This window comes from Chlamydomonas reinhardtii, chromosome 16 (genome assembly GCF_000002595.2).
Source record: "Chlamydomonas reinhardtii strain CC-503 cw92 mt+ chromosome 16, whole genome shotgun sequence".
In the NCBI taxonomy this organism is placed as follows: Eukaryota; Viridiplantae; Chlorophyta; class Chlorophyceae; order Chlamydomonadales; family Chlamydomonadaceae; genus Chlamydomonas; species Chlamydomonas reinhardtii.
In genome coordinates this window covers 6,109,958-6,137,603 of record NC_057019.1, presented here as the reverse complement: position 1 = coordinate 6,137,603, position 27,646 = coordinate 6,109,958, and the positions used below count along the sequence as shown (strand labels likewise).

Genomic DNA, 27,646 nt, shown 5'->3' with positions numbered 1-27,646 from the left:
GTCCGGCGTCCGCATGGGCGAATGAATCCAATTGGCCTGCGCTATCTGTTGCAGCGTCGGCCTTAGTTTTTTATTATAGTTCAGATACATTACATACATGTATCAAATAGATACTATGATTGCCATAGACGGTGCGTAGCTACGAAGATCTTCGGCATGACTTCGCTGGCGTCGCGCCCCGCGCTCCCCAACGTCGCTGGATCGCTTCTGGAGCCCTGCAAGGTGCCAAGCATGATGGAGCTACGACCCCCGCCGCGTAAGTAGCTGGGGCCGGGGGTAATTTCTGATGGCATGCAACGGCCAGGCTGACGGTGGGGCTGCGCTCTGCTGTGTTTCATAAGCTGCTAGGACCGTTTACCCAGGATGCATTTCAACACAAAATGGCAGCTCCCCTTTGGTTCTTTGTTGCAACCTCCATGTGGTGACAGGGATTTCGCTTACCTCCTTCCGTGCGACGCCAACAGGCAAATGGCATCCTGATTGAATCCTTCGTTCAAGACTGGCATTCCCAGTTCTGTTGAGGCCGGAACTCTTCAACTCGACATCTGGCATTGTAAGTCTGGGTTCCGCGCGGCTGGATGCGCTCCAGCAAGTTTTTTCAATGAGTCTTCATGTGTGTCATTGATTGTGTCTGGGCGCTGCACTATGCCGCGCCGTGGGGGCCGGTCGGCAACATCCCAGCTTCCATTAGGTCCTAGACCTTCGCTCTTACTGCCGCGCGTCCGTTCAACATTACTGCAGCCACAAGACATAATCAAGCATGCTCCCTGTCGTCGCTGCCTTCTCAAGATCCAAGGGCCCTTCAATTCGGACATTTCGCGTTGTACCCGCACGTTCTTACGCGCGCTTCGTAGATATTCACTTTCGCTACATTGTTTGGAGTTGATTGCGTGAAACGTACCCAGTTGCGCGTGCATGGTTGTGAGGTGACATGTTCGGGTGATGCGCGTTGAATAGGCGGCATCGCTATACGTCGGAGGCAGGCAGTCTGTTCGTGCAGGAGGCAATACGGGTGGTCAACGGGCAATATAGGTGGGCAGCGGGCAGTTTGGGGTGCAGCGGGCAATATGGGCGATCAGCGGGCAATATGGGGGCGGGGCGGGCAATATGGGGGCGGGGCGGGCAATACGGGTTGGTCAAACGTTGACCAACCGCCAACCGCCATATTGTGCGAGCCGGGGACTAGTGGACTGCGAGCCCGGTCAACCATGTACTGGCGGTCAGCCATGTAACAGCCATGTAACAAACCAGTACGGGATATATTTTGGGCCAATAACCAGTGCCCGAGGGGCCTCCCGGGTTATAAGTCTCTAAGCCCACTCGTGCAACCTTGCCTATAACGCAATACACTGTACTGTACACGGCAACCGATTGCGTGTGCACCTGGCAACTGGGCCCAGCAATTCACTAAATAAGCGCACACCCTGGGACGCATAATATGTACACGTTCCTGTACCGGTACCGAATGCAATGACAGAAAACCCAAACCTGTGATCTGCTACTGTACTGGTAAGCCCGCCCGCTTCATAAGCTTATGTCCTTGCACACCACTCATCCCACCGCCCGCCATCGCCGCCGCCGCTTCCAGCCCGCTCGTCCCGAAAGGTTCCCGACCTCAAGACGCGCCCACGCGATCCAGTCCAGGCAGGCGCTCCTTTGGCCCGCAGGAGCTCTTGCTGCCGCTGCTGCTGCTGGTGGTGGCTGCGGGCGCAGAGATGCCGCGGATGTCCTCGGCCGGCCACTTGGCGGTGACGGTCTTGGTCTGCGTGTAGAACTGGACGCCGGCTCGGCCGTACATGTGCAGATCACCTGCGTGCACACACCGCCGCACACAGGCAATTGAGAAATGCAGGGAGACACACGAGACCAGTGGCGCAAAGCACCAGTAGCGCAAAGCAGGAGCGGGCAGTTGTCGGAGGCCCGCAGCGGCGGCAAGGTAGGGCTGGGTGAGGCCGGCAGCGGCAGCACACGGCCTCGCGCGTACACACAGTGCATGGCGGGTTTGGATCGCCCTGTGTAGCACGTGGGGTTGCAGCCGGCACCTCTGCACGGCTGCCGTGTGGGCTCCGTGACTGCGCACGCTGCGTCAGGGCAATAGCGCTTCTGTAGTTACCCACCCGCGAAGGAGCCGCGCCAGCCGGTGAAGGAGAAGAAGGGCAGCGGCACGGGGATGGGCACGTTGATGCCCACCATACCCACGTCCACCTCGTTCTGCGGCAGTAGGGGATTGTGTTTGTGTGTGGTGTGTGCAATGTGAAGCATAAGAGAAAGTGAGCCACAGCCGACGAACCGGTCCACAGGGTGGGCGCAGCACAGGCATCTTGCGGACAGCCAAGGCAACGGCATAAAGCACATCGGCAAGCCCAGACACAGCATCAACGGCAATGCTCTGCAAGGGGCGAGTGTGCGGACGTGCAGCGCACACGAGTGAGGAGGATAAGGACGAAGCTGCTGGCCCGCACCTGGAAGCGGCGTGCCGCGGCGCCACTGCGTGTGAAGATGGCGGTGCCGTTGCCGTGCTCGTTGCCATTCACAATGGCCAGCGCGTCATCCAGGGTGGCGGCCTGCGGGCGGCACAGGCATGGAGGGCGTGGGCACGTGGGCAGGCGGGATGCGTGCATGTGTGTGGGCAGACAGGAACATGCGCCTAGCCATCTCGCGGCGAGGGGCGGCAGGACCTTTCGCCCCAGTAAGGACCCGGAGCATTATATTCACCAGCAGTATCACCAGCACCGGGGCGTCCCTCCCATTCCACCCTTCCCCCACGGCCCGCACTCACGTCCATGCAGGACAGCACGGGCCCGAAGATCTCCTCCCGGTAGGCCTCCATGTCGGGCGTGACGCCCGCCAGCAGCGTGGGTCCCAGGAAGTTGCCACGCTCGTAACCCGGCACGGACACGCCACGGCCGTCCAGCAGGACCTGGGCGCCCGCCGCGGCGCCGCTGGCAATGAGCCGCTCCGCGCGCGCCTTGGCCTGGTGAGGGCAGACAGCGGGGCCAGGGAGGGAATGGAGGGATGGGAGGGATAGAGCGGGTCGTGTTTGGCACATGGAAGGGGATGGAGGAGTGGTGTGCGTATTGGTACAGCCTGCTGTCTGGTCCAGTCCCCTGAAGAGAACAGGGCTCAACCCGGATCCCACCTCGCCACCAAATTTCCTTTAGGGCCCAGTACTCCCAAAAGCTCCTCCCTCCCTCCCTATTCCCTCCCTTCCCCGCCACCGCGGCACCCGCACCTCGGGACTGATCATCGGCCCCACGTCCGCGTCCTTCTCCCAGCCCGCGTTCAGCTTGAGCCCCCGCGCCGCCTCCAGCAGCGGCTCGCGCCACTTGTCCGTGAAGCCGCCCACAAACACGGCCGCGCTGATGGCCATGCAGCGCTGCCCGGCGGCGCCAAAGGCGGCGCCCGCCAGCGCCTTGACGGTGGAGTCGACGTCGGCGTCCGGCATCACCACGGCGTGGTTCTTCGCGCCCAGGTTGGCCTGGTGAAGGAGCGGGGCGGGGTGGGAGGGTGCCGAGACGGGGAGGGCGTGCTGGGTTCAGCTTTGGGGGCAACAATAGACAGGAGCAACAATGTCATGCGGGCCGGGTACACCCCCGACAAACAAATTGGGCTTGAAATTTGCCGACCCCACTTCCACACACACAAACGCCGGCATGCACTCCTTGTCACGCGCAAGCATGCATGCGCGCGAGTAAACGGCCGGTGCCCTTGCTAAGTGCTCACCTGCACTCGCTTGCCGGCGGCGCAGCCCCGCGCGTAGATGTACTTTCCGGCTGAGTCGGAGCCCACGAATGAGATGGCGCGGATGGCTGGGTCGTCGCAGATCCAGTTCACAACGTCGCGGCTGCCCTGCACGATGTTAAGTACGCCCCTGCACACAGGCAGAGGTGCAGGCGTGGAGGTGCGGGTGGAGGAGGAGGGCCACGACTATCAGAAGCAGACGGAGCGGGCTGGGTAAGCGCTGTACCTCCTCCAAACCGCTCCAAGTCTTCAACCACCCGCCAAACCATCTGGGTTGAGACTTAAGGTCCCACCCCCACCCCACGTGCCCCCACCCTAACCCCCACACACCACAACCTCTGCACCCTACACTGCCCTGATCCTCCCGCGCTCTGCCTTCCTCTGCAGCCCCTGCTGCTGCGCTCATCCCCCCTACGCCCCCCCGCTCACTTGGGCAGCCCAGCCTGCTGCGCCAGGTCCGCTAGCATGACGGCGGCCCCCGGGTCGCGCTCGCTGGGCTTGAGCACGAAGGTGTTGCCGGCGGTGATGGCCAGCGGGAACATCCACAGCGGCACCATGGCGGGGAAATTGAAGGGGCAGATGCCAGCAACCACCTGCACATATACACACGCACGTGCGTGCATTAGGGAGCACACGTGTGCGCGTGTGTGTCAGAGCAAGGGAAGCATTAAAATTTGTATGCGTGTAAGCTTATGGTATTGCAGGTACCGTAATGCACAGCCTCGGCCAGCGCCGCCCCAGCGTCCCGCCCGCCTTGTGGCAGCCCTTCCACGTGGCCCCTAAAGCCGCACGGCCACAGCCGCACCCACCCCCAGTGGCTGGCGGATGGAGTAGCAGTCGATGCCGCCCGCCACGTTCTCCACCATCTCGCCCGTCATGTACGGCGCGATGCCGCACGCCGTCTCCACCACCTCTGCGGTGATTGACAGCGAACAGCGGACCCGGAAGACAATAACCAACCAAAATTAAAGCGCCCAAGATCTGGATGTGGGTCCCTCCAACTAGCCCTCATCCTACATGCTGGCCTTGACCACACAGCCCCAACCCCCTCGAGCCTCACCGAGGCCGCGGAACACGTCCCCCCGTGCGTCCGCCAGCGTTTTGCCCTGCTCCATGGTAACCGAGCGGGCCAGCTCCTCCTGCAGAGCATGAAGCAACAGAGGGCGCGTGTAAGCATCAGGGGTACGAACCCGATGAGCAGCCGGAGATGCACGTGCATCTCCTCTGCCTGCCCTTCCTCCCTAAGGCCCTCCCTGCACACACACGGGATACCACCCTCCGACGCGGCGTCCTGCACGGTCGCCTTCTCTCCATCCCTTCCCCACCTCTGCAGCCCCTCTGCAAACCATAATCGCTGCCCGCATCCCTACCCCCTTTGGGATTGGTCCCGGCAATGCCCCCTCACCATGTTGGCCCGGATGAGCTCTTGGAATTTGAACATGACACGCACACGGGTAGGCACAGGCGTGGCACGCCACTTGGGGAAGGCGTCGGAAGCTGCCTTGACCGCCGCATTGAACTCGGATTTGGTGGTCAGAGGCAGCTTGCCCAGCACGTCCTGGTTGGCCTGTAGTTTGTGGAGGGGTTTGTGAGGAGTTTGTGAGGTGTGTGTGAGGAGTTTGTGAGGGGGCAGGCAACGGGGCTATGGAGTTAAGGGAAGCTTGGGAATGCTCGGAAGGGCGGGTGGGCGGTGGGGCAAGGAGCGGGCAGCGAGAGGGCAGGACGTTGTTAAGGGCAGCAGTAGACCGTGCCGGGAAGCCACAGGCGTGCTGCATAGGCCAGCAGACTTGCAGGCAAACTCTTTCAAGTCACGCAGCAGGAGGTAGAACAGACGCGTGGCAGGGAACAGGCCAGGGCCGACCGCGCTGTGGGTGTTGCGGGGGCGTGTCGGTGGTTGTGAGGCGCAACCGTCCCCTCCTCCTCGGCCCTGCAGCTCGCGTCTCTGCCATTGGCCGCAGATCCATCCTCTAATATATCTCTATACCAGCCCTGGTCGGCGACCTGATCTGCGTCAACCCCGCGACCCTAAACTTACCGGGTTGACCACATCGAGCCAGTTCTCCGTCGTTGAGTCCACAAACTGGCCATCAATGAGAAGTTTGACCTTGGGAGGCTGCGGTAATAGCCAGCAAGGATGACAGCGCGTGCTGACGAGGGCATAGGGTTTTCGCAGGGATCGCGAGTGGTGCCCTGCTCGTTGCGCCCTAGCCTACTCCCCTAGCCACAACGATTACCTCATCAGCGTCTGAACTCACGTGCTTTTCTGTGGTCGCACGCTTGGAAACCCACGCACTGTCAGCGTGCCCTTTCACCCCCTCCCCTGGTCCCCTGCCCAGGGACTCACCGCAGCTGCAGCTGCCACGGGACTCGGCGCCGCTGCTGAAGCGAAGAAACGATGACCAGCCCGAAGAACCGGGCTGGAGCGCTGGCCTCTGAGCATGTGTGGGTAATGTCTGGGGTAGCTCGTTCGAGCTAACTCGTCAAGGGCGTAGTAGGTGCACTATAATTATATGTGTAATACGCGTCTGCAGGTGTGGCTTCAACAGACCGCAAACCACATGGCAAACTGCTTCAATCGCCCGCCCTCATCGGGGTAACTCCCGACTCGGTAAAACATGCGATGCAGCAGCTTGCAACCCCAGGCTCTGTGCGGAGGCGTACTGCTCTTGGATTGTGCAATAGCTTATTTACACGGGAGGTGATTTCCACGAGCAAACCGCAGTCCTGAGTCTCCGCGAAACGCGGGCCAGGCTAAGAAATGTCACAGGTATTTCATACATGAGACTTACACAAATTTAGTAGGCTGGCGGGCGCGCTGCAGTCGTCGAGCCGTTGCTCCCTCCTCGCGAGACAGCAGCAGCGTGCGTGGCAAACAGCTCTATTTGGGCAATTTTCAGGCCTCGTATACTGGGGGAACTGACATTTGCAAAGTTATGTATGGCAGCCGGCCTGGTAACGCGGCTGATGTGGCGCATGGGAACAGTGCTGCGGACTTGAACGCGATGCTGGAATACCACGCAGCAGCTATGGCAGCGATAGGGGACGCCGGCGATCAACTGGACGCTCGCTCGACCGGGGTTGACGGGATGGACCCGAGCCTTTGCGACGATGGCGGTGACGGAAGCTTCGGCCCCGGAGGCTATCACATGCTGCGCCCGGCGCCGGGAAGCGCGCCGGTGTCCTACTACCCTCCCAGGCGCTATCCAGCTCACATGGCAGCTTACCGCGGCCTAGCCGCGGGTGCCATGTACCGGCACCCCGCCGCTGCAGCGGTGTATGCGCGCCACACGCACGCCGTACCGCCGCCTGCCTACGGACTGCCGCCGCCGTACGCCGCCGCAGCGACGTCACCGCCACACATGCGGCGGCACCCGCATGCACCGGCGGTGGCCATGACTGCGTACCGCGGAGCGGGGGCGCCGCCGCCGTACCTGGGGGAAGATGATGGCACGCCACGCGCGTACCAGGTGGGTGGAAACCAGCGGCAGCTGCAAGTACAGCGAGTGGCGAACCACGCTGCGTCAATGCTGCATGTCCCGTGCCGCACACTGTGCGTCAATAGAAAGCAGGTTTTAGCAAGTAGCTGGTGACGCCGCGGGTTTCTTCCCCGTCCGACACGCGGGTGCATTACCCGAGAACGAGGACAGGCACACACGGCCTCCTGACACGACTTACAACAAATGCATTGCACTGCCCTCTGCAGCACTCCACACCTTTCTTGGCCTCGGAGGCTCAGGCGGCGGCCGTGGCCGCCGGTGCAGCCGCAGCAGCGGCAGCAGCAGCCGACGCCGATGCGGCATCCGACGGCGCCGCCGCCTTTGCGCGCGCGCACTCGGTCGGAGGTGCTGACGCAGGCGCAGCGGCGGCCGCTACGGCTGCGGCGGCGGGTGGTGGTGGTGGCGGTGGCAGCGCGCGGCTGAGTGATGGCGGCGCCACGTCGGCGCTGAGTGGCGGCGGCGCCGCCGGCAGCTCGGGGCTGCGTGGGCCCATGTACTCCATGCCGCCGTACGGCATGCCCTATCCGTACGGTCATATGCCGTACAGGGTACGACATGGCATGTACCCGTACCCGCCGCCGCACTACTACCGGCCGGAAGGTGCGTCCAAGGAGGGCGTGTGTGTTCGCAGGATACTCTTTGACAATCCCGAGCGCACCAAGACACACAAGCATGGGTGGAGGGCGGAGATGCGTCGCAGAGACGACGGTATTTTAGTGGGCTGCACGTGGACGGCTCGCATCTGCAGCAGAGCGGAAGGTTGTGGGCAGGGATGCCGCGCGGAGCTTGCGATCTGTTGGCATCAAACGTGTACCGCGCGCTAGCTCAAGTGCTAATGCCTCTGTCCCTTACTGCTAGTCAGCACCCTTGTGCCCCCCTTGCCCTCCTGGCCCTACCCTGTCTGCAGACGTGGCGGCGGCCGCGCACTACCGCCGGGGCCAACCCTACTACCCGTACCCGTACCCCTATGGCAGCCCGGCGGCCTCCGCCGGCGGCGCGCCGCCCGGCGCCGCCCATTATGGCGACGACGCACAGACGCCGCCGCCGCCGTACACTGCTGGGATGTACGGCGGCTGGGGTTACGATGACGTGTACGGCTACGGCGCCCGCATGCCGTATCCGCCGTACCATCCCGGTGAAGCCGCTGCCGGCGGCGGCGCCGCCGACTCCGCGGCGGCGGCGGAGCTCCTGGCTATGCCTGGCAGCGGTGGAAGCGGCGGCCAGCCCGGTTCGGCGGCAGCGGCAACGGCGGCGGCGGCGGCGGGGCACGGCTACCCCCACACACATGCGATGCATGGGGGCGAGGTATACCTCCATGCGCATAACGCACAGGCGCAGGCGCAAGCACGCGCGCACGCGCAGGCACAGGCCGCGGCAGCCGCCGGCGCAGGCCCACACCTCACAGCTGACCCCACGTCGCCCACCCGGGCGCAAGCATCCGCAGCGGCAGCGGTAGCGGCAGGAGCGGCTGTGCCCTCGCCCTTCGGCAGCCAGCCTCTGCACCCAGCAGCAGCAGGCGCGCCGCCGGGCCACGCCGCGCACGCGCAGGCCCACCCCCAGCACCACCACCTGCAACACCAGCAGCAGCACCAACACCACCAACACCACGCGCACGCGCACGCGCACGCGCACCCGCACCCGCACCTGCACGGGCCCTCAGCTGCCTACGCGCCGCAAGCGCAGGCGGCGCCGCCGGCTGGTCCGCACGACCTGTTGCGACGCGCCTACAGCACACCAGGCGAGGCGCAGTACGGCATGAGTACGGCAGGTGGCCACGGCGGCAGCGGCGCCGCCGCCGCCGCTGTCAATCACGGCGCCGCCGCAGCCGCCCCTCACATGGCTCGGCACTCGCACTCAGCCGGCATCACGTTGCAACCAGGTCCGCCGTTCGGAGGCGGCGGCGGCACCACTGGCGGCGGCTCGTCGCTACCGGAGCTCCTTTACTCGCAGCTCAATGGCGGCGGCGGCGGCGCTGGCGGCGGCGGCAGCGGCGGCGGCGTGGACGCCGAGGATGCTGAGGAGGAGGCGCTGCACGCGGAGCTTCACGGCCTCATGGGAGACCTGGCGGCAGACGGCTACGGCCACCGGCACCCCGGCACCAGCGGCGGCGGCGGCGGCGGCGGCGTTGGAATGCACGGGCAAGGCAACGGCAACGGGCACGGCAACGGCAGCGGACATGGTAATGGTAACGGGCACCACGGGAATGGCCTGGGGCAGCACCCGCACCACCACCACGTGCTCGCGGCCGGCAGCGGCGGCGGAGCTGCAGCAGCAGCGGCGGCGGTGGCGGCGGCGGCGGCGGCACCGCGGCAGGGCTCACACGTGATGGCGCAGCAGGGTCTGGCGCAGCAGGGTCAGGAGCAGGGGCAGCTCCAGAGGCGGCAGCCGTCGTGGGGCGGCGGCGCCGACGGGGGTGCGCTGGCGGCGCCCGGAGGCACGGGCGGGTCGGCGGATGGCCAGGCGCACCACGGGGCGCACAAGGCCGCGGCGGCCGCCGCCGGGTTCTTGGCACACGGGTGTGCTGAACAGGTGCGTCGATGGGCTGGGGATGCTCGACGTACGTGCATTGGTCTGGCCGTCTGGAGATCGATGTGGCCGTCTGGCCGTCTGGTCTACGTCGTGCTGGCCAAATCACGAGCAGACTTCCGGTAATGCCAGCTGCCAACCAACTAACTGCCACATGTTCCTGCCCGCAGCGTCTTGGCGACGGCGACCTCAGCGATGGCGACGGCGACGGCGACGGCGGAGAGGAACACAAGTTCTTTGTCGGGTCGGGCGGCCACCTGCCCGGTCACTACTCCCTCGACGGCACCGCCTATGGCGCTGCCGGCGGCGGTGGCAGCGAGCCGCCGGATGCCGACGGCGGTGCTGGCGGCGGCGACGACGACCTCGACGGCGCCGACGTTGACGCCGATGGCGGCGGCGGCGGCGGCGCCGGCTCCGACGGCGGCGCGGCGGTTGGCCGGCGGCGGGCGACCGGCCGGCGGCGCGCCTCCGCCGCCGGCGCCCGCCGCCGCGCCGCCGCTGCTGCGGCGTTGTTGGAGGACACGGATGACGACGATGACGTAACGCCGTCACGGCGGTCGCGGCGGAGGGTGGCGCCGCGGCGCTACGGCGGCGGCGAGGGCGGCGCCGGACGCGGCGCCGCCGCCGCCCGGCGTCAGTCCTCAATGGGCGGTGGCGGCGGCGGCGGCAGCGGCGACCTTGGCTCTGGCATGTCGGGTGACGACTTGCAGATTGGTGAGTCGACGCAGCATCGTAGGACTGTTGGAATGTCGGACTGGCTTGCCTGCTCGCTGCCAGGCGGCGCCGGCTGACGCCGTCCTTGGCGAGCTTCGCCAGGCTTGCGCCTCCGAGTGCGCCGGCGCTGCTCCTGCTTACTAGCCGCTCGCCCGCACCCTCCGCACCTACCGCACGTCCCCTCCGGCTCGCCGAACCTGCTCCACCCCGGTCTGGGCTGAAATTGGGATTGGATTAAACTACAAACTTCCTCTTTTTCTTTTGTGCTCTTGCAGGCGCTCGCCCCACGCTGGAGCAGCTGCTGCCGCAGTCGGTGGACGCGGTGGCGGACCTCGAGGTGCTGGGTGAGTGCGGGGGGAGGGGAGGGGAGCGGGGCGTGGGAGCGGGGCTTGCAAGGTTCAAACATTGGGAACAGGATAGCAGCAGGGGGGACAGCAAGTAAAAACATCAACGGTGGGGGGATATTTGCCTGGTGGGGAGCGGGTAGGAAGGGGAGCGAGTGAGTGGGGGCTAGGCAGTTGTGAGCGGGGGGGAGGACAACCGTCTCACCCAACCACCCGCCCAACCGCTCAACCAGCCGCTCAACCAACCAACAAAACCAAACCATCCTTACGCCCCGCAGGCGACCTGGAGCCTCAGCGTGTGGAGGCGCTGCTGGAGAAGGTGCAGCGCAAGGGCAAGGGCGGCCGCGCGCCCGCAGGCGACCCGCGACTGGACCCGAGAATAGACCCGCGCAAGGCGCGCCGCATCCTGGCCAACCGCATCTCAGCCGCGCGCTCCAAACTCAAGCAGAAGCTCATCCTGGAGGGACTCAAGGTGCGGCGGGTGGGGCGTTACATTCATGATTATGTAGCCCGGAACAGTACGGTACCATAGCAGACGCGTTGTGGGGGGAGGAGGTGGGGGAATGAAGGGCGCGCGTCACGCCACGTGTTGTAGTCCTTGCTGCGCGGCACACACAGCAGGCTCACTTGCTGCACACACACACACACATACACACACATGCTCACACACATACACACATATACACCCCCTAACCACACAAACACGCGCTCACACGCGCACAGGCTCGCTACGAGCAGCTGATGAGCAGCAAGGACGAGTACGGGCGCGAGCTGGCGGACCTGCGCAAGGCGTGCAAGGAGCTGGAGGGCAGGAACAGGGGGCTGGCGGGAAAACTCAAGGTGAGGGGGTGGGTGGGGAAGCGTGGAGGGGAGGCTGGGCGGGGTTCGAGGCCCCCAGAAGGGCTAGGAGGGTCGGGAGGTTGAGCGTGGAGGGGCGCTGGGAAGAGGCATGCAGGAGGGCGGCGGGATGGGGGGGTCTGGGTGTGGGGTTGTGCACGGGTGCAGAGGGCTGGGAGCCTGGGAGGATGAGTCGAACATAATGAGGGCGATGCGGGCTGGTCGGGTTGAGGTCGGGTTTGGACATTGCTTGATGGGATTGCGCTTTGACGACACCCGGCAGCGGAACCACGGTTCTTGTTCTCGAGGGTGTGTGTGGATGCCGCCGGCTTCTGATGTCCTGGTTTCTTGGCGTTGCCGCATACTCGCAGGACCTTGTCAACGGGCCTTTCTCCGACGATTCGGGTCAGAAGTAACGACACACCAAGCGGAACACGGCGAGGTTGATTTACTGATTTAGTGCATCGCATTGGACAGCGCCGCAAGCTGGCTTGGCGGCGGCGGTGGCGGCGGCGGTGTGTAAGGGTACAACCCAGCAGTGTTACACACACACGCACCGCGTCACCGATGTAAGCCCTGTATGGTGGCGAGCGTCATCACAAGCCGCGACGGCGCTGCAGCCCTCGTTGCAGGACGAGAGCACAGGGAGTTGTAGGCAGACGCCGGCGGCCTTGCAGCAAGCGCGGGCCCCGGCACCGAGCATTGATTTTTGTGGATGTGCAGACATTGAAGCTAGCGAGGTGCGTGCCGCAGGCTCTGGCCCCCTAGCAGCTTGCTCGGCCCCCGAGCCCTGCATGCGAGATATATTGACGTGTTCGCCGCGCACGTACGGTAGTATTGTGGCATGACATCTTGTTTTTCGACACTTTCTCTCTCCTGGTGTTTGCATGCGGTATTATTTACATGTGCGACGGCATATGTGACTCTACATCAACTCGACAGCACCGGTTCGGCCAGGGCTGGGCGTTAGTGCTTGACATTGGACGCGACATCTGTCGGTATGGTATGCGGGCAGGTGGTCTGAATATGGCGCAGGATGGCTCGTGTTTGACGACAAGCAAGCGGTCCGTGGTTGTGCGGGTCCTGAAGTTGTGATGCTCACGTGCGGCGAGGAGGGACGGCATTCTTGCACTTGCCTTTGTTGCTGGACAATCAGCAATGCCCAGACGGCGGGGCTGGGATGGGGCTTGCGGTGTGTGGATGACCAAATGGAACCGGTGATTTCGGACATGTTTGCGGGGTAAGCGGTCCCTCTGATTTTGCTAGGGTTACCAGGGCAAACACGCCGTGCGCTCATGTGTGGCGCCCCGCTGTGCCTGACTTGGCTGAGGGCTGACCTGCTCCTGCTTGCATTAGTCATGAACGGACGCCAGTGCTTATTTCTTGGGTTTTCTCGTGGGTGCCGCGGACTCCCGCCGTGATATGCATTGCTTTGCCCCACTGGCGTGAAATGGGCCACCAGCCTTCCTCGCCTTTGTTTCCATTGGAGCTGAGATTATCGTGTGGTTGGCTCGGCTCCTGTATGCCGCATTGCCGCGTAATTTCTGGTACGCATTAGTAGATTAGCTATCCTGCGCCGGCCATGAATTCCCTTACTGGACGGGACGCATCTCTCACTTTGCCAACCTTGCTCGTCTTTGCTTTATAAAGTGATTCATGTCTCTACACATTGCAATCTTTCTTGACAGTGCGGAAGGGATGACCAAACCTGGCGGTACACGATGTACGGAGATGGGCTGTTCCTCGGGCCGCTCTGATGGACCGAGAGTGACATTTGGATGTTGCGGCTCCGCATTTCAATCTTCCTCGCTCGATGATAAGCTCAGTAAAACTGAGGACGCCCAAGATTGGTTTGATGGGGCGGTAGATAGATGGATATGTCGGTCGGCGTACGTCATGCCTGCGCATCACTTCGTATGACGTGTGATAAAATGTTGCATGACGTGTGATCAAACACTTTGCGTGTCGTCGCCGCCGAAGTGGTACACGGTCCTTCGGCCACCAGCGCAGGGATGGGGAATTAAAGTACTTGCGTTGCTTCGCCGCTGGTTCCAAGGACTGCAGTTTGAAGACGTCCCAAACGATTAAGCCTGTTGTCCAGTTTCTTCCGTCCGGCATGGTTCAGGCAGACTCGCAACGACATAACAGTCACGGACATCACAAGCCTCCGCATGCTGCAAACGGCACATGGCCGCCCCTTGCTATGGCAGCCGTCTTCAGTCCTTACAGCGCAAGCCCCATCAATTGCTGACTCTGCATAGTGCATATTCCCTTCAAACCGTCCTGGCAGTAAGTACCGGCAAGTTTCTTCGATGTACCGTGCGTGCGCCATGTATGCGACATTACGTACAAAGACGGCGGGACAGTGCAACGGCACGCCTCCCCCCTACCTGTTAAGAGGGCCCAAGGGAAAACCCTCCTGGCTGGCTGCCTCAAGCCCCCCACCGTCCACAAAGCAGCGCACATGAGTCCTGGCCACTGCTGGCCAGGCCTCATGCTAGCCCGCCCCACCGTACCGTAACACCGGGCATCTCGTCCGGGTACTTTGGCGGCGGTATCGTATGTACCCCCGCAAACAAGGCACGACAGGCCAGAGGTCTGTCGACCGCCCTGTCGCGCTGAAGCACTACTGATTGTTGCATGTCCATAATCAGACGTGGTCTGGCGCCAGTACAGTGTACCGTGATGTCACCTCAACATGCCAACCACTGGACAACTGGACAACTAACAGACCGGCGCCTTGCTGGCTGGGTGCTGCCAGCGGATTCGCAGTATCACACCGACGGTTCAACGGCTGCAATTTAAGCAACGGCGGCAATACAATCATACTATCTAAGACCCTCGCGCGCAGTCTTTTAGTTGGTGATACGGTACACAGCAGAAAGTCAACGGGCACAGTAGTAGTGCGGGAGCAGGCCTCTTTCCCTCAGCTGAAGGCGTGTCGTATGAATTTACTGGAAAATTAGTGGGGTAAGCTAACGAAACACCAACAATACAACCACAACGGCAGGTAAGGCAGGGAGCGCGCTGCATGCGACTAAGCTCGGCTCGGTCCGATCTCATGCACCGGCACGTACCCACGCTACGCGCGCCCCACGCGCCCCTAACTCCACACGGGGATTACCTTACGTCGCAATTAATAGCTTTGGCTCCGCTGCACTTCGGCAAGGCAGCACGCGCGCTTACCGTATTCGCAGCAGCCCACACCCTAGCGAAATGGTCCACAATTATCGCAGCCTGGGACCCAGACCTGCTTACGGCCCCATCAGCGGTGCCCCCGTACAGTTGCAAGGGTTGGGCGCACGCAAACTGTGCAGATGAAATGGCATCCAACCCACCGCCTCAATGGTAGCGTGCCCAAACACGCTACACCACCCAATGCCCCAAGCCCAAATAAACTTGATTGGCACGTACACATACGATGAGAACAGACGACAGTGACACCTGTGCGGATGGAGTTTCGGCAGCACAGGCATGCACAGGCATGCAAGGAATACCGGTAACGTGCGTTGCAGCACGATTGCATCTTTAAGATGAGACGGGCACAATTGAGGAAATGGCGAGACCGCAGTGCAGAGAACCTTGACGCACACGCGTGTAAATACATGCCAAACCTGCCAGCTATGTCAGCACGCCAATACAGCAGCATCGTCCGAGTGACCGAACAAAACCTGATGGGCATATCCTTACTGGTATGCCTGGGCCGTGCATGCAACACGCGAAGGCTTTGGAAGCCCTACGGCTTCTCACCCTGTTATCTACAAGCCTAACCACTACACCCGCACGGATGAAGCCGCTCGCTAACATTCGAAACCAATTGAGGAGCGCATGCAATGTGCGTCGTATCAAACTGAGTAGATAGCAATTACGCTCATCACCACGGTGCAGCTAGCTGCTAGCTGCTGTTTGCGCGTGTGGCCCATCTGCCGGACCTCATGCCACCAGCCATGCACTATGGTCGCAACACTCGTGTCACCGTTGGCATGCATCCAACAAGTCAGTGACCGTGTAACCCGCCCTGGGAACATCAAACCCGACGCTATCCAAGTTTGCTATGAATGCACCCGAATCCTCTGAACGCAACATGCGTATGCACGGAAAGGGCGGGCAGCCGTAACCCACCGATCTAGCGCCACAGAACACCCACAGGCAGTCCCAAATTATATGTAAAACAATCGTAAACTATTGTAGTGCGCTTGCAGTGAACTCCGGTGCCCATTGCCCGTCGGAACCACAGCGCCAAGCACAGCACATGTGATAGGCAAGCCCCAGCAATACCCGCCGCCGCCGCCCCACCACTAAATGCTTACTTTCCCAACAGATGTGTGCATGCATATGCACGCACGCGGCACGCACTTTGGGCATCACTGTCCCTGCCAAACACTCGTCACAGCCGTTCCTACAGAACGTGCGCACGCACCAGGCACGCACCACGCACCTCAACCCCGCAATTGCCCACGCAATCCACAGTAGCCTCCTTCTCAGATTCAACCACTCATGCCGCCATGTGTCACCCACATGGCAGGACGACCGTTCCAACTTCGCTCTCGTTCGCAGGCTTACAGCAGTCCTATTACTATAATGTTCAAGCACCCCGCCGCCGCGTATTGCGCACACGTGGTACGTACGTACGCACCACATGCTTAAGATCTACGTTGAGCCTTGCAAGTTCATGTCATGTCCGCTGGACGCCGGCCCCCGATATGTACTATTAAATGACTACACAACTATTCATGAGCGGCCCTGCCCCAAGCACGCCACCACCCACAAGTGGATTGCACCATCCAGCCAGGTAGGGCACACGGCGCTCACGAAATGGTGCAGCCGCAACCCGGGCTCGCGCCTCCGCCACCGCCACGGGCGCCGCCGCCCCGCGCCTCCTCCTCCAACAGCAGCGCCGCCAGCCGCCTCTCCACCTCTGCCATGCCGGGGCGCTGCACGGGGTCCTCGTGCCAACAGGCCGCCACCAGCGCACACATTCCGTCACTCAGCGCCCGCGTCCGCTCTGGCCGGTAGCCGTCCGCCACCTGTATGTCATGTATGGATGGATGGGGACAAAGAATGCATGTTTCTATGTGCAGCCTCAACGCATACCTACCGGCACAAACCGTACGCATGTGTAGCAGGCATGCACGCTGGCAAAGGAATTAATGAATAGCCGCATGTTTGATGAACCGAGGATTTATCCGCCGCAGCACGTACGCTGGATGACTGCCAACGGGTTTTAACTTCATCTATCCCTGGCACCACATGGATTTTACAACAGCACCAGCTATCTCCACCCTGACCCCGATCACAAGCACACGTAGCATACACACACACACACACACACACACACACACACACACACACACACACACACACACACACACACACGCACGCGCGCGCGCGCGCGCACCAGCTCTGCGTAGTCGATGGGCTCGTACACCCCCAGCCGGGCAGCCTTGCCGGTGTTGAACACCGAAACGATGAGCAGCTCGCGGGCAAGCAGTTCGTACATGACCACACCGAAGCTGCAAGGGGCGAAGCAAGGGACGTAGGTGGGTATACGGTATCAGTATGAGCAGTTGGATTACTCTGTGAGTTCATTGTTTAGAGTACGGGCGAAGGCGTGGGGGTGGCTATGTGTGCGGGCCAGGGTACGTGTGCGTGCGGCCATGCTGACGACTGGATGGGTCGGGGCCCGATCTACCTGACAGTTCGGTTTCCGCACGCACACCACGTGCGCGCCCTCACCTGAACACGTCGGCCTTCTCATTGTAAGGCAGTTTCTGGAAAACCTCCGGGGCCTGCATGAATACATGAGGGCCAGCCACCTCATTATTACCAGCTAACATGAACTGCTGGCAACCGTGAGCCACCACGCATCGAACATACAATCAGCCAATGTCATGCACGCACGTCGTTAGTCACGCGTCTATCTACGCGCGCACGCACCATGTACATGGCACTGCCGGCCTTGCCCGTGAGGCCGTAGACCCACTCCATCTGCTGCCGCCGCAGCGGCGCCAGCTCGCGCTTCCCCAGCTGCTTGAGCAGGCTCCCCAGCATGCGCAGCCCGCTCTGCGGTGCCTCCACGTGCACCTCCTCCACGATCTCAGGGTTTTGCCTGCGCGTGCATGTGCGTGACAACCGGCATGTATGGTCACGCAATGTGCTAGCTGGAGGGCACAAGCAAGGGAAGGCAATAATCAGCCAGACAGCAGTGCATCAGCGAGCGGGGGCTGGGCATGCACATACCATATATACACACACACACACACATACATACACACACATGACCTACTGCCGGACTCACGCAATCATGGTGGAGATAGTGGAGAACGTCTCGGATGGCACATTTGGCGATGCCAGCGGCCGAGTGGACGGCGACGGAATCCCGCTGCCCCCCATGCGAAACGACGGCACACTGCCGCCCCCGCCGGCGAACCCCGCACTAGGACTAGGAGACAGCGGCGGACTGATGCTGCCCACAGGCTGTAGCAGCAGAGGTGACGGCGCAGCACGGCGGCGGCTACTGCCATCGAAGCCACCGCCGCTTGCCATCACGGCGGCCTTTGGCAATGTCGAGGGGCTGTGGGATCCCTGCTGCTGCTGCAGGTGCCGCGGCGACGGCGCAGCGCCACCCGCGCTTGATGAGCTGTGAAGTGTTGCACGTGCCAGAGGAGGCGGCGAAGGCGTATGGGTCGTGAAGGTGGAAGCGGAGGCGGTGACACCGCCTGCCGCCGCAGTGGCGTTGTCGGGATATGCAGGCACGCCGGCGGCGAGGCTAGGCGCCTCATCAGGCACAAACCGGGCCACGACCGTTACTGAATCCGCCGCGCCAGCAACGGCAGCACCGCTGACGTCAGCAGCTCCCCCGGCGGCGGCCACCACCGCCACCGCATGCTGAGCAGGGCCAGCAGCAGTAGTAGCACCAGCAGCGGCGGCTGCAGCTATTGCGGCTGCGGCGGCACCACCACCGCCGGCGGGCCCCAGCGCTGCCGCTGCCGCAGCTGTTGCTGCTACTGCCGCCTCTGGTATAGCAGCAGCAGTAGCTGTCGCCGCCACACAGTCTGACAGGGCGGCCAAGCCCCGATACACGTCAGCATCGGCGCGTGGCGTGCCGCCGCCGCCACTGAACGACTGGGAAGACGTGCGCGTCATATGCGCCGTGAGTGCCGTGGGAGGATGAGCTGACGGCATCGCCACGGCGGGCGGCCTCACGGCAGGTGCGACAGCGTTGCTGTGATGATCGGCACCAGTTGAGGTTGCAGCGCTGGTGCTGTCAGCGGCGGTGGCGGGCGCTTTGGGGTACTCAGACAGGTTTGCCGCGCCCGGCAGATTGCTCGCCCCCATGTGCTGTGTGGTGGCAGCGGCGGCGCCCGGCGAGCCGCTAGCAGCAGTAGTGTCGTGAGCAGTGTCATCCATAATCACTAGATCGATGCCGCGCGGCGTCTGCGGCCGCGTGCAGCCGCCGAAGCTGCTGCAGCCTATCGCCGACGCTTCATCAGGCACCCAGCCATCATTTCCGCCACCCCTGCTGCCGCCGTTGCTGCTGCTGGCAGTTGCCGGCCGAAGCGGCTGCGGCTGCTGTTGCGGCTGCGACTGGCGCCCTGCTGTCGCCGGCGGCGCCGCCTGCTGCTGCTGGCGCTCCCAGGCATCAGCAGCATCGGCTGCTGAAAGGCCAGCATCTTCCTTACCTGCCGCCACGTCACCCGTTGCAAGGGCGTCCCACAGCCGGCCGCCGGGGACGCCGCGGTCCCGCTGCGTGGCCACGCATGCGCCGCCGGCCGAGCCCGCAGGCGACAGGGGAGTCAACTGCATGCCGGCGCCGCCAGCAGTGCTCTGCCGCATGCCGCCCGCCGCCATTGCCGCCGCCACAGCAGCAGTCGACCCCAGCAGCGCGCCGGCGGCCGCCGGAGGGGCCGCGGCCCCTCCAACTCCAGTGGCACTGCAGCTTCGAACCTCCAGTAGCTTGGACAGGCGCTCCGTCAGAGCCTGGGCAAGCAACTCACGCTCGGCCTCCTCCGCGATGGGCGTCGGCAGCAGCGGCGGCGGCGGCGGCAGGTTGACTGCCACCGCACCACCAGCCGTTGTGGCTGCACCGCTGGCGTAGTAGCAGCTGCTGCTGGCAGCAGGTGTGTCGTGTGCCGGGTCGGCAGTAGCAGATGCAAATGCTGAGGGAGGATACATGACCGAGGCCTGATGTGACGGCGGAGGCGGGCCCAGCACGCGTGGCGCCAGGGCAGCCGCCGTCGGCTGTAGCACACCGTTGCCGGTGCCAGACGAGCCAGCAGCAGCAGCAGCGGGCGGCAGGCGGCCGCTGGCTGCAAGCCCTGCGGCCGGGATGTGGCCGCCGCCGGGGGCCCCTGTGACGCCGCCGGTGCTGGCGGCGCCGCCAGCAGCAGCACGTGAGGAGCTGACGCTGCTGCCCGCGCCGCCGCCGCCGCCGCCGCCGCCGCCGCCGACGACGACGACGACACCGAGGCCCAGGTTGGATCGCTGAGTCAGGAAACTGCTGGCGCGTCCCGTCGGGCCGACGCGGAGCCCGTTGAGGACCCCGCCGCCAGCAACGCCGCCGCCACTACTCACGATGTTCGAGTCAAACAGAGACTCCGTAGCAGTGCTGCCGGCGGCGGCGGAGCCGCCCGCGCCGTTGCTAATGCCGCCATTGCCAGCAGGCTGTGTGCTCGAGTAGCTCCCGCCACCGCCGCCGCCGCCGCCGCCCCCGGCACCGACGGCGCCCCAAGCGTTGGTGCTGCTGAAGGCTGCTGTCATGCTAGGGGCGCGGCTGGCGACGCGACTGGCCGCGGCGCTGTGCCCAGCGCTGATGGTCAGGAAGGGAGAATCCGAGCCGCCGCGAGCGAGGTCGTTCAGGCCGGCGGTAGGGATGCGCGAGGGTGTGTGGAGTCTGACCGGGGCGGCGGAGACGCCGCACCCGCCGCCGGCAGCAGCCGCGGCGGCAGCAGCGTCATTGAGGGAGAGGTGCAGGGCGGGGGAGGCGGTTCCAGAGCCGCCACCAGAGGAGCCACCGGCGCCGGTTCCGACGTGTAGGCGCCTCTCTGATTTCTTGCGAAGCATCACAGAGCGGTCCTGCTCCACCACCTGTTTGCGTAAGCCGTATGTAAGGTGTTGGGGAGTTGATTGGTTCACGTATAGAGAGTGCTGTTGCTTGAATCGTTTGGCTGGTGGCAGGTCCGGGCTGTGTGAAGATGTGAAGGCACGTGGGTACATACGGATGCGGCCGGCGACGGTAGGGCGCCCACTGCCGCTCAATGAACAGCAACACGCATGAAGCCCCGGCATGCATGTCACAAGCAAGCTACTGCCAAGTGGATCCATCCATCCACTCACCACGCACAGGCCCAGGTCTGCCAGCTTGGCGACCAGCTTCCCGTCCTTGTCTTTCTTCAGGAGAATGTTCTCCTGCGCTCGCACGCACATGCATACATGATTAAGATCTTGGACAAGCGCACGCCCGGCGGCGCCTGACAAGGAATGCAATCAAGTAGAGAGGCGAGGGGTAGGCCGACAGCGCGCAACCCATGCAATGAATTGTACACGCACCCAACGACACACCCGCCGCCTGCGGGTGTGCTATCTAACAACAAACACACAGTATTGTAACGGGAGATTCGCTCCCTTGTCAACCTAGATAGGCGACAATCCTCTTGTTACAAGTATCGACTCACGCATTTGACGTCGCGGTGGATGATAATGGGCTTTTGCGAGTGCAGGTGCGCCAGCGCAGACGCAATCTGCATGCATGCACGTGTGAAGCAAAACACAACAACTAATAACGCAAGCTATCACGTGTCCTCAACAGGCAGGACGGAGCCCACGCACGCACGCTCAGATCGATATACATCCACAACATACAGCACGTTGTCACACGTGCATAAGCTGGCGCGGCCCGCCCACGCGCGCGGCACACGCCTCCGGACGTCCACGCACTGCTTCCACACGCTATCTAGCTCCTGCTGCCTGCCCGCGCATCAGTTTCGCTCGCGGCTCTCTCCCAGTACTACGCACTGCCACCCACCCACCTGAAGCAGCCACTCCAGCGCGGTGTATGTGCTGTAGGTCTTGGAGGCGCTGGCCATGCCGCGCATGATGAGCTGACGTGGCGTGTACGGCTCACACATCTCAAGAGCCATGGCGGGCGCCAAAGAGGCATTGGTGGTGGCGCCGCCGCCGCCAGCAGAAGCAGCGTGCGCCGGCGGCGGCTGCTTTTGGTGGTGGGCGAAGCTGCGGTCACTGCCGAGCAGGCCTGACACGGAGGCCGCTGGCAGTGGGCCCATCGCAAGGCATCTCACGATGTGCCTGTGCCGTGTTTGTGCGCGCGATGGAGGAACGGCGGGGCGGAGTTGACGTTGTTGGCCGGGTGATGAGGTGCACAGCGAGGGGCGGGGGAGGATGCGGCCCCGCCCCGCCCCGCCCACCCCGCGTGCTGTCCGATGCGTGGGTTGATTGGTGCCCGTTGTTCGTGTACGGATGCTACATGCGCTTGTGACTGCCCACGCAACCCGCCTATCGTGCTGTGGTCCAGCAGGGAAGCTTGTGGTGAGAAGCGCCATTGAGCACATTGCGCCAGAATCATTACGGTACCAGGTCGCAAGAGCTCCAGAGCTGCCCTACGGCACGAGTTTTACTCCGTACCGCCCGCGCGTAACATGACTACCGTACTCCTCACGCTACGCTACTCACGGGTGGTGTGTGGCAAGCAGCAAGCGGCCCTCCCGCGTGAACAGCTCCTTGGCTGTGGCGTACTCCTCCGCAGCCGCGGGGTCAGCATGGTTGATGTTGGCAGGCGCAAGCACCTGCGGCATGAGGGGCGCACTGCCGTTTTGTGCCCAGGGCTGCTGTGCCTGCCCGTGCCCATCCACCCCAGGTGCCACTCCGGCGAGTCCCTAGGGACTGCGTGAGTCCAAGGCCCCCGACTGCCGAAATGGCATTATGTGACATATATTAAGGTCTCTGAATATTTCCCGGGCATAAAATCGGGCGAGAGCCGAAGTCGAATGCTAAATGTCGCGCTCGACTAAGTAGGACTTGCCCTACGCTACCACTATGAAATCTATAAGCAAAACTTAGTCAAAGACATCAGATACAGGCCCAAAATACCGCCTATGCAAGATATGGGCTTTGGTCAATTTCGCGACCTTAGCCATGACCTGCCATGACCAACATGTTTTAGTCCTCTGTCAAGCGCCACTATCCACAAATGATGTAAGTATTGTACCTACAAAAAGGCGGCGTCTAAATGCGGTAGGATTGCCCCGGGCGACCCCCGGAGCGTGCGGGTTTGGTGCACCCCCCGGACGGCACCTCTCGTACGGCAACGGAACATTTGTCCCCCAGCGACTCTATCCGGCTATGTTGAAAGTCGCTGGGGGACAAATGTTCCGGTGGTTTCAGGCCCCCCAACCTTTTCGGGCCCTTGGGACGATCGACTCAGCCCAAACCGGGAGTGGCACCCGGGTGCCCGTGCCTGCCTTTCCTGCAGTGTGATCGCTTCCACTTCCTACTGCCTACTTGTCAAGTTCGCCAATCTGGCCGGCATACCTTGAGCGCCACCTCCACGCCTTCATATTCCGCCCTGAACACGCGTGCGAAGCCACCCGCGCCGAGGTGCGCCTTTATCTTGAGGTGTTCCTGCTTGAGCATCCTCAGAGGACGAGTGGCCCACCGACAACCTGGACCGGCCGACTTTGTAGCGCTGAGGCCTGGCGCTGTGATTTAGCCGTAGTGTCACGTCCCCGCGGGCGGGTCCCTAGCCGACTCGACTGAAAATCTGTGTCGTAGGGTCCACGCCGATGATACCTTTTCTCCGGTCACAGCCAGCTCGCGTCGCAAGAGCTCTCGACCGGATCTAAGCTCTCACGAATTGCAGCGCGCTGCTATCGGTGCACAAGATTCGGTTTAAGAAAATAACGGGCGGAGGGTGCCGCGTATCTGCTCGCCCTTATTAGTGTGCGCGCGGCTTCCAATCGGGTGATGTAGGGCACTGATGAACAGTAAGCTACTACTAGTGCGCACTCAGGAGCGAAGGGCGACAGGCTTGGCCGGGACGTGCCCATCAGACACGCTTTAGCGCAACGGGCCACTAGTGACTCCCCGACCTCGTGATACCCAGCAGTCGTTACCTCAACGTTCGCATTTACAAGACGCAATTTTAGCGTTTCAGCTCGATGGTTCTCAGGTAAAAATGAGAAACTACGACGCGTCCGGCACTTTTTACTCGACTGTGGCTTACCAAATATAGAAGAAGCCTTAGGATGAAGCCCAGGATATGACATCAAAGAAGGCAGCGTGCTTGGCACTTCGCACTTCGTTTGGCTTGGCGGTTGGGTAGGGTTAGGCGAAAACCCGCGAAAAGCGACCCCAGGCACCCTCTGCGTTGGAACACGCGCCTCGCATATGCCCCGAACAAATGGCCCGCCATGCAGATGTGTCCGGGAGTCATGTGCGCATTGACGCACGCTGCAGGAACCTGCTGGGTCACCCCTGTGCTGGGGCACACCTGAGCACGCCTGCGCTACACCGCCTCGCTCAGGGGCGGCACGGGGCGGGCCGTCGGTTGGCGGCACGGGGCGGGCCACAACCCTGCGTGCCTTCCTGTCATGGCCACCCAAGCACGCATGCTCAGGGCCGCAAACATCATTGCAAATCAGGCTTGCTACTGCTAGACAACCGACACCAGGCGAAGACGAATTACTGGGGGAGGGGACCTGTGCAAGCGGTGTCCCTTCAGGTGTACCCCTGGGTACCTTATTTCGTTCCATGTACTTCCGGTCCCCTCGCCTCATTCAGCCTTGGGGGCCGCGACGGAGGCGGGTCGGGGGAGCATGGGATGAACCAAGGCAGGGCCGAGCGGCCAAACCCTAGCGGGTGTTAGATCGATGCCGATCAGTTTTTAAGCCCGGTGCCTTCTACACTGCCAAACTTCTGATGCGCAATGCCACATTCTGTCGTTGCTTTCCCGCGACGTCTGATTGGCGGACTTGAACACTCACCTTTTCCTGTGCTCGCCGCCTGATGATTATATCAGCCTACTGCGCCTATGCTTCCCCAAACATGCACATACAAATGCATTCGCGTTAGGGCGGCGCCTTGTTGACCCATGCCAAACCGCATGTTAGACCTGGAGAGGGAAAAGGGGCTAGTGGATATGTTCTCCATAATGAGAACAAAGGTCCCACCACGACTGAGCAAGAGCATCCAGGAGGCGGAGCAGCTCGTGTCTCACCCACTCCAGGCGCCCCTTCCGCGGCTTCAGGAGCCGGCTTCCACTTCTCGCAGCAAGTCCTCCCTGGGCTGCTACCCATCCTCCACAACCAACCAGTCCTCTCTTGATAGGCGCGTAGATGCCGCCCCCGCCTCCCCGGGGCCCCCAGCCTCACGTCAGCAACCCAACCAGCCGCACGCCAAGGGCCTGTCACGTGCCTGCTCCGGGGAGGATCAGGGCCACGAGCTGGCGATAGCAAACCGCTCCAGCTCAATAGCTGGATTGGAGCCGCTTACCGCTGCTACTGCTGCTGCTACTGCTGCTCCTTGGGCATCAGAGGTGCAACTACACGAGGTAGGCGGCGAGGGAGAGGGGCGAGGGTGCCTGGCAGAGCCCTGCTCGTCAGACGCGGGGCATGGGCAGTGGTACGGGCGACGTTGCCGCAGTCGTAATGGTGCGCGCCTGAAGAACTTGTGTGCCCCGAAGTATAGCCCGACGCCGCTGACCTCCACCCCTGAACTGACGTGTCCTGTCATGCGTCATCTTGTCTCTGTTTGCTTCTTGGGAATGGTGAAACAACAACTCCTCCAACACCATCAAAAACGCACGTGCCTTCGCAGCAGCCCGGCCTGGACCTCATGCCCGGGGGGCTGGTACCTAGGGCGCGCGGCGTCACCATTGGGACCATTGCAGAGTCGTTCAACGCAATGGGACTCACCCCGGGCCACACCGCTGCTGCTACTGGAAGTGTTACTGGCGATGGCAGCCGCGTCAGCACGGGCGGGTTGGGCAGCAGCCCCGCAGTGGCGTCTCCTGGCCTGCGGCGGGCGACGCACCCGCAGCTGCAGGAGCAGGGTCCGGCATCACAGGCCCCCGCCTCGCCCTCCCTGGTGATGATGGGTGCGCGGGCCTCGCACGGATCCGGCGCCGCAGCAGGGGCAGGCGGTGGCGGCGATGGCGGGATCGGCTCGCCGAATCGATTGGGGGCTGCGGGGTCACTACGCTCGCAGACTTTGCCGGCGGCGGCACCTGGAGCCAGCGGCGGCTCGGCTGCCAATAGCCCGCTGCGGAGCGCCGCCAGCGGCGGCATCAGTGGTGGTGGCGGCGGCGGCGGCGGCGGCGGCAGTAGCGGCAAGAAGCGGCCGCCGCTTCACTCTATGTCGTACTCGGACATGCAGCCGCGGGCGGCGGGCGCGGCAGGGGCGGCGGGCCCCGCATCGCCGCTGCTGCTGCTGCCTCGAGTGGGAGTTGCACGGGCAGCTGCTGGCGGCGCCGGGACCAGGGCTGACGGCGTTGGTGGAGGTAGCGTGGGTGGAGGAGGGGGAGGGGCTGCTGGCCAGTCGGTGACTTGGCAGGACCCGAGGCGGGAACCCACAGGTGCCGCAGACCACGGGCCCTTTGCCGCAGCCGCAACCATAGCAGCCGGAGCCGAAGGCGGGGGCGGGGCCGGGGCTGGGGTCGGCCTGCAGACGCAGGCAAGTGGTGGTGCGGTGGAGGGCGAGGCGTTCCCAGTGCTGCGGGTGATATCCAGCCTGCGGACTCGGCTGTCGGCCGCTTCTGAAGGCTCGTTGGGGAGCCACCTGGGGCGGCAGCGCAGCGGCGGCGGTGGCGGCGCAGCGGCGGCGGCAATGGCGGCGGCAGAAGAGCGGGCGAGGCGCCTTCGAGCCATGGCGGCGGAGGTGGAGGCGGAGGCGGAGGTGGGGGATGGGGCGGCGGCGGCTGCGGCGGCGTCAGCAAGCGAGGGCGTTGCAGCTGCTGCCGCCAGGGCAGGCGTGGCGGGGCAGCAGCGGCTCGGCGGCGGCGGCGCGGGCGCCAGCCGGCTGAGTGGGGGCGGGGCGCTGGAAGGCCGTGGCGACGCAGGTACTGCTGCCGGGGCGGCGGCGGCAGGGGCAGCGGCGATGGAGTCGGTGCCGTGCCTCCCGTCCATTGCCAGTTTGGAAACGGCACGGTCGGCATCCGTCAATCGGGTGGGGAGGCAGAGAGAGGGCCGCGACGCATTCCGCTCCGTGGGTGGCAGCGGCTGCGGCAGCGGGCAGGCGTCGCCGCTGCCGCCCGCGGCAACGGGGGCCCGCGCAGCCGCAGCAACCGCTGCCGTGGCATCTGCAGTCGCATCTGTGTCGTCGTCGCAGCTGCAGCTGCAGCAGCAGCAGCAACAGCTGCGAGACCTGCCGTACCGTAGCATGGACGTGTCACGGTGTGCGGGCAGCCGCAGCGGGAGTGGCAGCGGCGACGGGGATGCGCTGGAGCTGGACGACTCGGACTTCGACGTCGCGATGGAGGCATGGTGGGTGCCTCCATGCGACATGATGCTGCTAACTTCATATGCCAGTGCGCTTCTGTGTAAAGCGCGCCTATTGCGCATATAAATACTGGACAAGTACCCACAACATGCAGTCATGTATGTGCGCCTCCTTGTGACATAGGAATGCTCGGTATACTTATTGCTATGGGCCCCTCGGTAAACCAATTGCTATTAGCCCCTCGGTAAAATTAGCCCCTGCACCTGCACCTTGTGGTGCTGCAGGGCCTACACGGCGCGGCTGGACCCCGAGGTGCTGGAGCGCACTCTGGAGCAGCGCCGGGCGCTGATGCGGCTGGCGGAGCTGCGGCAGCGCCTGCTGGGCGGCGGCGGTGGCGGCGGCGGCGGCGGTGGCGGCGGCGGCGGCGGTGGCGGCGGCGGCGGCGGTGGCGGCGGCGGCGGGGTTGGAGCAGGAGGAGGAGGCAATGGAGGAGCCCATGGTGGGAGAGCAGGAGCAGGGGCAGGGGCAGATGGCGTA

The 27,646-nt window shown here is 63.5% G+C and overlaps 4 protein-coding genes across 4 annotated transcripts in view; 2 read left to right on the top strand and 2 right to left on the bottom strand.

Annotated features, from left to right (window-relative positions):
* Positions 1–1,126: 1,126 nt before the first annotated feature.
* CHLRE_16g675650v5 (uncharacterized protein) lies at positions 1,127–6,272 on the bottom strand. Its single transcript, XM_001695891.2, has 12 exons — positions 6,086–6,272; positions 5,777–5,854; positions 5,147–5,308; positions 4,802–4,880; positions 4,551–4,654; positions 4,171–4,334; positions 3,724–3,871; positions 3,233–3,478; positions 2,780–2,974; positions 2,463–2,564; positions 2,118–2,211; positions 1,127–1,809 (listed from the first exon to the last, which is right to left on the bottom strand). Exons 1-12 carry the CDS (start codon positions 6,179–6,181, stop codon positions 1,616–1,618), a joined length of 1,662 nt encoding a protein of 553 aa, XP_001695943.1. The 5' UTR covers positions 6,182–6,272; the 3' UTR covers positions 1,127–1,615.
* A 116-nt stretch (positions 6,273–6,388) lies between these two features.
* On the top strand, positions 6,389–13,750 carry CHLRE_16g675700v5 (uncharacterized protein). Its single transcript, XM_001695790.2, has 8 exons — positions 6,389–7,208; positions 7,445–7,838; positions 8,146–9,767; positions 9,935–10,478; positions 10,754–10,822; positions 11,101–11,294; positions 11,546–11,662; positions 12,031–13,750. Exons 1-8 carry the CDS (start codon positions 6,675–6,677, stop codon positions 12,073–12,075), a joined length of 3,519 nt encoding a protein of 1,172 aa, XP_001695842.2. The 5' UTR covers positions 6,389–6,674; the 3' UTR covers positions 12,076–13,750.
* A 6-nt stretch (positions 13,751–13,756) lies between these two features.
* Positions 13,757–24,098, bottom strand: CHLRE_16g675750v5 (uncharacterized protein). The gene is made up of 10 exons (XM_043071278.1): positions 23,207–24,098; positions 22,349–22,461; positions 21,688–21,964; positions 21,334–21,399; positions 20,996–21,067; positions 17,958–20,746; positions 17,597–17,768; positions 17,396–17,448; positions 17,058–17,172; positions 13,757–16,686 (listed from the first exon to the last, which is right to left on the bottom strand). The coding sequence occupies exons 1-10, from the start codon at positions 23,306–23,308 to the stop codon at positions 16,468–16,470; spliced, it is 3,978 nt and encodes a 1,325-aa protein (XP_042916102.1). The 5' UTR covers positions 23,309–24,098; the 3' UTR covers positions 13,757–16,467.
* Positions 24,099–24,578: 480 nt separating this feature from the next.
* CHLRE_16g675851v5 (uncharacterized protein) overlaps positions 24,579–27,646 on the top strand; it is a 4,376-nt gene continuing 1,308 nt past the window's right edge. The window contains exons 1-3 of the mRNA XM_043071280.1: positions 24,579–25,223; positions 25,490–27,153; positions 27,394–27,608. Of these exons, the coding sequence (XP_042916101.1) occupies positions 24,813–25,223; positions 25,490–27,153; positions 27,394–27,608 (2,290 nt within the window). The 5' untranslated portion in view covers positions 24,579–24,812. The remainder of the gene's footprint in view (positions 25,224–25,489; positions 27,154–27,393; positions 27,609–27,646) is intronic.